The following is a 12563-nucleotide window of genomic DNA, read 5'->3' on the forward strand; positions in this document are numbered from 1 at the left end:
TTGGTTACCATACTCTTCATAAATGTAAGGCACTCATTCCAGAATGCAAAGACATCTTCCTCCCATAGACCAACAGCTTTCTTTGGTTCTGTACCTGATGTCCACTTTCTGGGGTTGTAACTAATTAATGTTGTCATTAAGATCTATTTTTTAGGTAGTCTGTTTCTATGACCTTTTTGTTTGACAAATTTTCTCCTTATTCTCTGGCCACAGAATGGAGGGAAGTATAGAGAAGTGAAGTTAAGGGGGCATCTGACTGAAATTTAGTCAGAAACTACTCAACCTGAGTGTCCAGTCTCAAAAAAGGTGAAATGAGCTATCAGCATCTTGTCCCTCAAAGACACACACACTACTTGGTTGTTATGACTCTTAGGATTCCAGTAGTGACCTCAGGTTTCAGTTTTACCGACTTCCGTCCCTTTTTTCTTTACACGTTTTAAATAGCCGTTAATATTTGCTGAGCCCAGACTGAAACCATTTTATTTTCCACAATGGTGCAAAACTTCTGCAGTAAAACAGAGGTGCTTGTAATATTTCTGAAATCAGCTTGGTGGAAAGAAACATGTTTAATAAATTATATGAAGCTCTCAGAAGCTGAACAAGATTCCAACTACTGTTAATACAACCTGTCCCAAGGAATAAAACCATGGGACCCTCTGGATTACCACCTGAACGACTTGCCTTTTCAGATTTACCTTAGATTGAGGTGCACCTGTCCAAAATCCTCCTAAATCTTTTTCAGCACATTTTCTCAAAAAAAAAAAAAGAACTGAAGAAAGATACCTCCTCAAAATGTGGCCCAATGTACTTTTCTAAAGACGCAAAAGCACATCAAACTCTGACACTACCATGTCAGAAACAGCAACAACATTCTGTAGTTGTTTAGTGAAGAATAGCTCTAGTCCAAAACAATGCTATAATTTACTTTTAGCTCTTGAAGCTGCATTTTAGAAGCAATGTTACCGTCTAGGAACATAACTGATAAGAGGTTAACAAGCTTCCAATGTCATGAGAAGATGGGAGTCTCACAGCAGCCAAAAAACACAAATGGATCTCTGCCTTCATCACAGCATCCCTCTACATGTAATCTAGCATTATTGGCCATCAGCCAGAAGTTTCTGCAGTATGTGCTTGATGCGACTACCTCAGAGTAGGACCTGGTTGCTGGGACACACCACAACGGCATGTTGAACTCTAAGCCTGTATCACAGCAGACTAAAATTACGTGGATGCCAATTAGGAAAACTACTTTTCTTTCCTGAAAGTGGCAATTTTTTGCAACTTGCATTTCTTTCTTTCTTTCTTAAGAACAACTTCCATCCCATCCCCTCACCTACCATCTTTCGCTGACTAGGTCCAAAGGAAAGCAATAAAATCTTCCTTGTGTGCATGTAATTGAAAGTAGTTCTTATTGACTAAGACCAACAGCAGCATCAGAAATGTTAGCCAGTGAGAATATAAATGATGCAAAGAGTTGCACAAAAAATTTATGGAGACAGGGACATTGTTGGATAAAGAGAAAACATCGATCACATTTTAAACGTCTTCACTCGTTCACCTATGAAGTCCATCCACACTGCTGCCAGACAGTTGCAACTACCACGTTCGACCATGCGTAAGGTCCTCCAAAAGAATTTTTGGTTGTAAGCTTACAAAGTGCAACTATTAGAGACACTTGAGCCAAACGACAAGCCAAAATGGACAGAGTTTGCACTGAATATCCTGGAACACCTTTTGGAGAATGAAGCATTCCTCAAGCAAGTTTGTTTCAGTGATGAGGCAACTTTTCTTGTTTCTGGGACAGTAATCAGACACAGTGTGAGAATCTGGGGACCTGAACACCCCCATGTGACTAGAGAGCTTCACCGGGATAGTCCAAAAGTGAGTGTGTGGGGTGGAATCATGTGCAACTGAATAATTTGTCCATTTTTCTTCAACGAGTCAACAATTACTGCAGATGGTTACCTCGACCTTCTGACCGAATAAGTAGCACCACAATTGATTGATTTACAACCAACCATAATTTTCCAGCAAGATGGTGCATCACCACATTGTTGACTGCATGTTCATTGGTTCCCCAATGAAACATTTCCAGACAGATGGATTGGGAGGAATGTGCCAAATCCTTGGCCAGCGCATTCGCCACATTGCTGACTTGAACAAAGGAATTGTAACACCACTGCCACCATTGATGATGCTATGCAACAGCGAACATGGCAAGAAATCTAGTACCGTCTTGTGCTTCGTGTAACTAAAGGCCCCAATATAGAGGTCTATTAAACACTGTCAAAAAAACTTTTATAAACACTGATTACAATAAAAGGAATGTTGTTAAAATATTTCAACAACTGCCGATGTAATAAAATTTTGAAGTTGTAAAGGGACTTTATGGACACCCTGTATATCTCTGAAGTTCTAAAATTTTAGTAGTTGCAGAGACAGATTTTAAAGACTTAATAAGTTTGGACTGGCTATTACTGATTATACACCTGTTCTAACTGATCTCCTAATCCCCGTGCTTTTTTGTCAGTAACCACTCTTGCAATAACAACAACATGGTCAATTACACCAGCCCCATTTTGAAAGTGTCATATCTATTTGATATTAGGACAATTGTGATCATTGCATTCCTTGACCATAGCTTAATTATACACCTGGCTCATAATTGGAAGAGACATGCAAATTGTTATCTAGTAAAACAAAAAAAAAATCCTCATTCTTGTTCTCTAGTTTTCAATACTATCCATCCATCTGAGGAAAGGGAGGGCAAAAAAAGGGAAAGGTGTACCTTATACAACTTAACACTTACCACACGTTTTGCAACTGGCATTTTATGCTGAGCTTCAAAGTCAGTGAGCACTTCTGCCTGTGAACAGTGGAACATCTCTATTGTATACATCATACAGTCAACAAAGGCAGTATCAAGTATAACATACTAGATGCTTGAAATGGTACCATGTTAATAACATTCAATAATTGGATGTACTGTGTTTATGTAATATCTCAAACGAAACTTAACTATACACAAAGTAAAATAATAATAAAAACACAAGAAACTATATGATGCAAAAAAACTACACACAGTTGTATGACACGACCTCGGAATATGCATGTGTGCTGAAGAACTGCCAAACATTTCTAACATACAAATTAATTACATGTAGTAAGACATAACAGAACTGGTACCACATGAAAGAACTCTTACATATTTAGTATGCTGACTAAGGACAATTCCTTAATGGACTCTAAATCTCTGTCTAAATTATGCAGTGCATCACGTGGAATAATTATTACCACCCAATGTTAGGTTGGTTGGTTGGTTCGGGGAAGGAGACCAGACAGCGAGGTCATCGGTCTCATTGGATTAGGGAAGGACGGGGAAGGAAGTCGGCCGTGCCCTTTGAAAGGAACCATCCTGGCATTTGCTTGGAGCAATTTAGGGAAATCACGGAAAACCGAAATCAGGATGGCCGGACGCGGGAAATAACCGTCGTCCTCCCGAATGCGAGTCCAGTGTCTAACCACTGCGCCACCTTACTCGGTACCCAATGTTAGATTATGTAAATATTGAACAAATACACACATATATTTTATTATTCAGCCATTTTACACCCCAACCATCTCATCTGACAAAAAAGAAATCTTGGGTCAATGGAAGCATCCAATTCCACCCATCTGCTTTGACCTGTGAGATAATAGTGCTGTTGTGTGTGACATCACTACAGCATGGAGTTTTCGAGTTGTTTGTGTTTGTAGACGTCATGTGTTATATTCGATGGTGCCCACTGGTGGTGGATGTAGACATGCTGAGTTTAATTATAGTATTGGGTTCATTCGTTTGTTGTCATTGTGCTATGTGGTTCTGAGTTTAGGTAGTTAGTGCGCGATAATGTGGGCAGTGGAAGTGTTTTCAGTGAGTTATTAAGGTCTTTATTTGTTTATGTATTGGGATTTTTGTTAAATCTGATTAGTTTAGTGTAGTGTATCACTGCATCTTGAGATGGGTGATGACGTGATGCCTGCCATAGAGTTTCTGCAGATTTTGGTCTTATTGCTAAATATGTTACATGTCAAGTTTGTGGCAACAACATGAAATTGATGAGAGTTCCGGCAGTTCATAATGTGTGTGTGTGGGGGGGGGGGGGGGGGGGGGGGCACTTGCACACACTTTGTAGGCAACCTAGATGGTATTGCCAGAGGCATTTGTTAGTATGTGATTTTTGTTTTGGTTTTATTCTGTAGTAATTATGAAGTTTTGTGTGTTGTATATATATGGTAGGTCAGTCATGTTTTAATTGATGTAGTGAATATAGGATATTTGGGTTTTTGAGTTATTGGTTTTGGTGGTTTTGGTTCCCCTTTTCGGAGTTGTCGCTGTTGGTTGTTTGGTATCGATAATTACAGTTGAGCTATGTAGGTCAAGGGAAATGTCTAATTCCTGTGGTTTTGTCAGTGTAGCAGAGTTCTGTGATTTCAAGTTTTTTGGCTATTATTTGTTTTGGTATGAAGCCACATCTTTTTTTATTGTCGTACATTTAGCTTGTCCCAGCCTTAAACCCACAATTTTCTATGGTTGTCCCATTAGTTTGATTTCATTTTTGGAGTGAGACGTTATTGTGTCATTTTTCCTTTTGTTCGCGTTTGTTGGTCTGTGTATGTAGTGATGTCACTTCGTATATGCTAGAAGTAGCCATTTCCGCCATATTGACGACATCACGGGTCAAAGCGGATGGGTGGAATAAGACACTTCTGTAATGTATTTATCCGACATCAGCAGATGCCCACATTTTTGCCTCACAGTGTTATCTATGTTTACTGTCAATGACATTGTTCTCAGCATAATGGTTTAAAAACAACAACACTATAATTAAAGCCAGACCATTTGAAATTAGTTTCACTAGTTTTTGGTATGAGAATATTACAAATGTTCGACAATTCTATTTTGTGTCCTATTTTAAATGTTTCCTGACACCTCAATTGTCCATTCAGTGTTCCCTTCCTTATAAGACTGATCATAAGTTATCATTTAGTTAACATTAAATAATTTTTTTCACCTTGGCAGCTGAAATATATACCAATAATTTGCATGTGCTGAAATCTATAAAGGGCAGCTTATTTATAACATCTATTAATACAGCTATTGCTTTTCTAAATATATCTTCTTTCTTACTAAAGAAGATAACCAATAATATTAACACCAAACCACACAAATCAATACTTATTAAGTGATATCAACTCCAAAGAACAGTTTTGTTTTTACAAGGAGTTTCTTTCCTGTATGTGTTACCTGCTTAGCTATGAAGCAAAGGCTGTATGAAGTGTTCCTGCCATTTCATTTCTGATACAGTCCTGTGTGTGTCACTCAAAATAACTAACAGAACACCTAATACTTTCACTTCAGTTACACCATTATTTCATACCATAAATGTTAATTTGTAATGACCTATCAAAGATCACTACTCTTTTTCCTTACTTTGAAATTGTAATTATTATTTTCATTTTATATCACACTGAAAAGCTGTTTTCATACTCATCTGGTAATATTTACAACACACAGGTTGTAAAAGTACGACAACAATCGCTTTAATTCTGTCCCCCCCCCCCCCCCCCCCCCTACTTGAATCGTTTCAATTTTTGACATCTGCAGGAGCATAATCATACAATTCATATGGATTCCAAACAATTGTCTAACACAAAATAAGGTAAAATCACTATAATATTTCCCTTTCATTTTTACAATGGATAGGAACTGCAATATTTTTGTCAACCATATGGTGAGTTCTCCTCCCGTCCAGTCCAAAATTAGCCATGCAAGACCACCCATCACTGCAGCAGCTTCCTGTTCCCTGCCAAGTACTTCCCCAACCTTTCTTCTCTTACCTACATTCCACAAATTACAATCCGTCAACCATATTTCTGGTGTTTGGTTTTCTGCCTTATGTGAACATTGCTTGATACAGCATAAACAATCACATCATGACGACAGTATATAGCTTTCATTCTACCTCTTTGATCATCTGTCGAGCCTGGAGGTCTAATGATACCAGGAGACCAAAATGCTGTGGGGTTGAATCCTGGTTGGACAGTACAATATTTCAGTCTGCCTTTAAGCTAGCCTTCACCTCTTATGATGTGAAGATTCACTAGTAACTACACATGGTTCATATTCTATGCTGAACTATAGCTCCCATTTCCCCATTAGGACTACTGGGGTACGGTAGGCACATGTTGCACTAGTAACATCCAATTTAAAGCCCTGAACCAAGCGATTACGCCACACACACTTACTGTTATAATTTGATCTAATCACAGGGAAACACAAAATACTGAGTACTGCTACCACAAACTTTCACCATCAATACTCCAACTACTACCGTATTCACCTTCACTTCTGCCATGCAGTGAGTATAATCATCCAAGTGATTCTTTTAATTACATCTCTTCTCATTCCTGGCACCAAAATTACTTGGTTTGCAGTCCTGTTCTGTTGACTTCTTGTACTTGCCATTCCTAATGCACATGTGTTCCTTTCACTTTCAAACTTGATGTTCCTCCACCATGAAATTTTGTTTTCCACACTGAAATTTTTTTCACGGAAACAGTTTTCATTAAAGCTTGCTCATTTGAAGTCCTCAATTGTTTATAAGTCCCTGTTTACATATCTGATGAAAGATAAGCAATATTCCTTGATCCATCCATCAATTGACTTCTCTGCCCGCATTCTGTGCTTTCTACACCCTCATTTCACTGAACTGTACATACTAGAAATAGGAATACTGCTAATTTCATGGGCAAGATGTCTGCCACAGCTAAAGAATTTTGTTTCTAAAAAGAAGCTGTATTATTTAAGGTAAATGTGAAATATTACTTAGCAAAAGTATTTGCACGCCGTACCAGAACATGCAAGAAAAACAAATATCTCTCTTATCTAAAAAGATACTGCTATGAAAAGGAACAAAAAACCTAGCTGAGAATCACACAGCATAGAGATATTCTCCACAGACACACAAGTTCAACAATATTATCGAGCTCTTTTCTCTGTCTAAGCTACATACCATTATTTATGGAGACTATACACTCTTCAGCGTATTTCAAAAATACTAACTCTCTCCTATAACGTAAAAAATAATATAGGGGAGTTTAGCCTGCAGTCGTACAATACATCAGACAGACAGATCTTATATTGCCATCAATCAATGTCAACAGACCCAAAATTGTTTTTCTGTTAACAGTGATGGGTATGAATCCCACAAACATATTGTTCCAACTAGAAGTTTACATTCTGAGTGAAGACTAAAATGAGCGTACTCAGCATCCCAATGACGTCATCCTAAGAAGCACTAAATAGAACATAGGTATCGCTTACTTTACATCCAAAATGATACACAGGGTTGAACAACAGTTGGCCAAAACCAATTATTAAACACAGACTTCGCATCAATACTTAGTCTCTGACGATTCGGTTAAAACGTATTAATCTGTCGTCAGGTTCAAGTTTGTAAGATACGTTGGCAAAAATACAATACACTATATATGTTATGCATGCTAACGACGAAGTTAGGAATTAATCATGATACATTGCATTTTGGCATACCTTCTTCGTTATAAGATTTCGTACTTGAATGGCGCCACCATTTTTTACCACCATAGGTATCCTTCTCGTAACTGTGGCTGCCATAACTAAGCTGATGTTAATTCGAATAGAACAGCTGTCACCGGCTAAGATTTCAACTTCGTCTGTATAATAATTTAATTTTTAAGCCCTTCGACCGGCGTGTATAATCAGCTGGGTAAAGGGCATGAAAGTTATCGATATCCAGTGTTATTAAAAAAACAATATCGACAGTTGCTAATCGATACTATTAATCGACTTTGAAGAATTTTATTTTTCTTCGAATGTGTCCTACAATTTAATCGACTTGGAAGGATTTGGTTGTTTTTTGAATGCTTTCTACAGTTTAATTGTATTAAATTCATTGACATAAAATAACGGAACCGATGAGGTGAACTGAGCGAAATGCAGCGACATGAAATGATGTCAGTGAAGTACATTTAGGAGCTCAAATGTAGTTTATATGTCGTTGCTAGTGAAAAATTGTACGATACCAGGACATGAAACTGGATTTCCCCTTTACTATTGGCAGTCCTGTTAAACACGGAACTACATCAGGACGCTTCGAGGCCTGCATCGTATATCCAGTGTCAGTAATAACACTACAGAAAGACTTATTCCCACAGTTTTGTGAGAATCACATGACTGAGAGGACATTGGCTTATCCTGCCGTACCAGTTGAATTAATTTTCGATGAACTGAAAACAAATGAAATGTGTCAATGGAGATGAAATACTCGTAACATTGCAGGGTCAGCATTTCTGAAATGAATTCACACATACCGGTATCATATTACATCATTGCGTTCCATTGATTTTATCTGCAGTGATTCCTTTAATTTAATTTCAATGTAGTTGTTATACACCCCTATTGCAAAGTAAGCCACGATTGTTCACCAAACGTGTCCATCCCAAATTATACACTACCAGAAAAAATGGAACACCCTCAAGAACAAGGTCATTTTATCGAGGTGAGGTGGCAGGTAATTCATCGTTGTAGGAGTATACGATAACGAATTCAGTCCAAATAAAACACACATATCACAGTAAAGATGTCCTCTCACTCGCACCAAGACACAGCGTACCCCTCTCCGTCACCACTCCACCACTGATGGCAACGCAGGCGTATATTCACACATGCAAATGATCATAAAGGCGTGTATGGCATCCTGCGATAGATTATCCCGAGTATGTTGCGCCTTTTGTTGCAAATCAGCAATGGTTCTTGCAAGATTTGGAGAACGAGTAAATTCCCGCTTGGATAAATGGAAATGATCATACCGCGTCAGTGGCCGGGAGTTCCCAGGCGGAAAGGTCGGTCGCCAAGTGCAAGTCTTATTGATGGCAACGTCACATTGGGCGACTTGCCCCTCGACAATGGGGGTGAAACGGAGATGAAGGACAGCACAACAGGGGAGAAAAATCTCCCACCCCAGCCGGGAACCGAACACAGACCCCCGTGCGTGGCATTCCAACGCGCTGGCCGTTCATCTTTTGAATTCCCGCTTAATCAGGTCCCATACGGGTTCAGCTGGCGAGAGATCTAGTGATCTTGCTGGCCGGGGAAGATGTTTTACAAGGGGATCGCAACTACTCTTCATCACCGATTTCGTGCAAATTTATGGTACGGGATATATGCAAGGCTTGACCAGAAATGAAAGTAACAGAAATAGGAGCTCCAGATGTCCAAGTGTTTAAAAAATAGTATTTTTGGCGCCGACGGGCAAGGAATGAGCCATTTATGTTAGCGTAGTTTCCACGCAGCAGTTAGTGCAGTAGAAAGAATTCAAAACGGCAATCTGCGGGTCGTGACGTCGAGTCTATCTGCGAAAAGGTATTTGTAGTTTGTTTAATTTTCAGATTCTTAGTTCCTTATACTGCAAATAAACCGAAATGATGCCGAATATGTTGTATTTACTAATATTTTCGTAAACGGCGTGGAAAGGAGTCGAGAGTTAGTAAACGAATGAGCTCCGCTGCTGTAGCTACCGTTGTCCCCAAGGGCTGGTGAGTACATTTTACCTGCACCGGCAACGTAATGTCCGTGTGCAGCTGCCAAGAACTGCTTGAAGGTCGAAATGAAATTAACGGAATACGAAGTACCGGAGGCTATCATTACAACCCCTTCTTGGCAAATTACTTACAGAGGCCTCGTGGACGCTGTAACTACAATAAGGTCTTGCAAATTTATTTGCAATCCCGAATATTTCTTTGCCGTTTACGAAAATATTAATAAATACTATGTAGTGAACGTTATTTCGGTTTATTTGCAGTGTAAGTAACGTAAAAATTGAAAATAAAAAAGATTCTGCACACGGACTCGACCCGACGACCATCGGATTACCGTACTGAACTTTTTCGACTGTACTAAACATCTTAAAACCTTATGCTTCGCCAGATCTGCGCCAAAAATGCAATTTTTTTGTAACGCTTGGCCATCTGGACTCCCAGTTCTGACACTTTCATTCCTGATGATAGCATACATTTGGAGGAATTCGGTGATGAGTATGTGGGCTCCCCTTGTAAGACCACAAAATGCACGTTGCGTCATAGCAGCCGAATGTCGATATGGATCATTCTGTTGAAAAAGCATATCACAAGTAGATAGGCTGGCCGGGTTCAGGTTCTGGCGTGCTTTGTGTTGTTGCCAGATCTTCTCCAATCCCCCCTCCCACTTCCATACCAAAGTCAATGAAATGTTTAAAGTCCGTCTCCAGGTGTAGCATTATTCTCTTAAAACGAATATTGTATTGACGACACTGAATTCTGCTTGGAAACAGCGAATATACAGGGTGTTTCAAAAATGACCGGTATATTTGAAACGGCAATAAAAACTAAACGAGCAGCGATAGAAATACACCGTTTGTTGCAATATGCTTGGGACAACAGTACATTTTCAGGCGGACAAACTTTCGAAATTACAGTAGTTACAATTATCAACAACAGATGGCGCTGCGGTCTGGGAAACTCTATAGTACGATATTTTCCACATATCCACCATGCGTAGCAATAATATGGCGTAGTCTCTGAATGAAATTACCCGAAACCTTTGACAACGTGTCTGGCGGAATGGCTTCACATGCAGATGAGATGTACTGCTTCAGCTGTTCAATTGTTTCTGGATTCTGGCGGTACACCTGGTCTTTCAAGTGTCCCCGCAGAAAGAAGTCACTGGGGTTCATGTCTGGCGAATAGGGAGGCCAATCCACGCCGCCTCCTGTATGTTTTGGATAGCCCAAAGCAATCACACGATCATCGAAATATTCATTCAGGAAATTAAAGACGTCGGCCGTGCGATGTGGCCGGGCACCATCTTGCATAAACCACGAGGTGTTCGCAGTGTCGTCTAAGGCAGTTTGTACCGCCACAAATTCACGAAGAATGTCCATATAGCGTGATGCAGTAATCGTTTCGGATCTGAAAAATGGGCCAATGATTCCTTTGGAAGAAATGGCGGCCCAGACCAGTACTTTTTGAGGATGCAGGGACGATGGGACTGCAACATGGGGCTTTTCGGTTCCCCATATGCGCCAGTTCTGTTTATTGACGAAGCCGTCCAGGTAAAAATAAGCTTCGTCAGTAAGCCAAATGCTGCCCACATGCATATCGCCGTCATCAATCCTGTGCACTATATCGTTAGCGAGTGTCTCTCGTGCAGCAATGGTAGCGGCGCTGAGGGGTTGCCGCGTTTGAATTTTGTATGGATAGAGGTGTAAACTCTGGCGCATGAGACGACACATGGACGTTGGCGTCATTTGGACCGCAGCTGCAACACGGCGAACGGAAACCCGAGGCCGCTGTTGGATCACCTGCTGCACTAGCTGCGCGTTGCCCTCTGTGGTTGCCGTACGCGGTCGCCCTACCTTTCCAGCATGTTCATCCGTCACGTTCCCAGTCCGTTGAAATTCTTCAAACAGATCCTTTATTGTATCGCTTTTCGGTCCTTTGGTTACATTAAACCTCCGTTGAAAACTTCGTCTTGTTGCAACAACACTGTGTTCTAGGCGGTGGAATTCCAACACCAGAAAAATCCTCTGTTCTAAGGAATAAACCATGTTGTCTACAGCACACTTGCACGTTGTGAACAGCACACGCCTACAGCAGAAAGACGACGTACAGAATGGCGCACCCACGGACTGCGTTGTCTTCTATATCTTTCACATCACTTGCAGCGCCATCTGTTGTTGAAAACTGTAACTACTGTAATTTCGAAAGTTTGTCCGCCTGAAAATGTACTGTTGTCTCAAGCATATTGCAACAAACGGTGTATTTCTATCGCTGCTCGTTTAGTTTTTATTGCCGTTTCAAATATACCGGTCATTTCTGAAACACCCTGTAGTACTGAAAGCAATGAAATTAGTACCCACCATTAAGGACAACATGCTACTTACTAGGAACTCTTCAATCCAGTTGAAATCCGATATAATATTCCATATTTTGCTCATGTCGTGACATCCTGGAACTGTATTTAACCCCGACCTGAAAGCATGAACATGAACTTTATATTCCAATACATACTTGACAACATCAACGAAGAGTAGTTTAAGATATGTCCACCACAGATTGAGTCTCTCCATAGCAATCCATACTGCAGCATGGAAACTGGACAGGTTAACAAGACTTGGACACTTTAAAGTTACTTGATGCAGAACACCTAATGTATGAAGGCACATAATAAGTATCCCATTGCTCCATCTGCGAATGGAATAGGAAAGATAAGATTGTTAGTGGTGTGAGATATACTACACAGTGCACTGAACGAAGCCTTGCAGAGTATACATAGTTGCCTTTCCAACGTTTGTAGCTTAGCAGAAGCAGCATGAAAGTCTTTAGTTTGGAATAATACGATAATTTTACATGTTGAGCAGTATGTTAAACTCCAGTCATTCCCCATAACACAGACAGCGATCCAATATCCAGGCGATTTTAAGCGATTCCTCACATAAATAACT

General features: G+C 40.0%; 1 protein-coding gene across 2 annotated transcripts in view; it reads right to left on the reverse strand.

Moving 5' to 3' along the window:
* LOC126185182 (isocitrate dehydrogenase [NAD] subunit gamma, mitochondrial) overlaps positions 1-7833 on the reverse strand; it is a 127640-nt gene extending 119807 nt beyond the window's left edge. For both annotated transcript variants that reach the window (XM_049928040.1, XM_049928041.1), the window contains exons 1-2: positions 7595-7833; positions 2810-2866 (exon numbers count right to left, since the gene is read on the reverse strand). In XM_049928040.1, coding sequence (XP_049783997.1) covers positions 2810-2866; positions 7595-7678 — 141 coding nt within the window. In that variant the 5' untranslated portion in view covers positions 7679-7833. The remainder of the gene's footprint in view (positions 1-2809; positions 2867-7594) is intronic.
* Positions 7834-12563: the final 4730 nt, after the last annotated feature.

This window comes from Schistocerca cancellata, chromosome 4 (assembly GCF_023864275.1).
Source record: "Schistocerca cancellata isolate TAMUIC-IGC-003103 chromosome 4, iqSchCanc2.1, whole genome shotgun sequence".
NCBI classification, from domain to species: domain Eukaryota; kingdom Metazoa; phylum Arthropoda; class Insecta; order Orthoptera; family Acrididae; genus Schistocerca; species Schistocerca cancellata.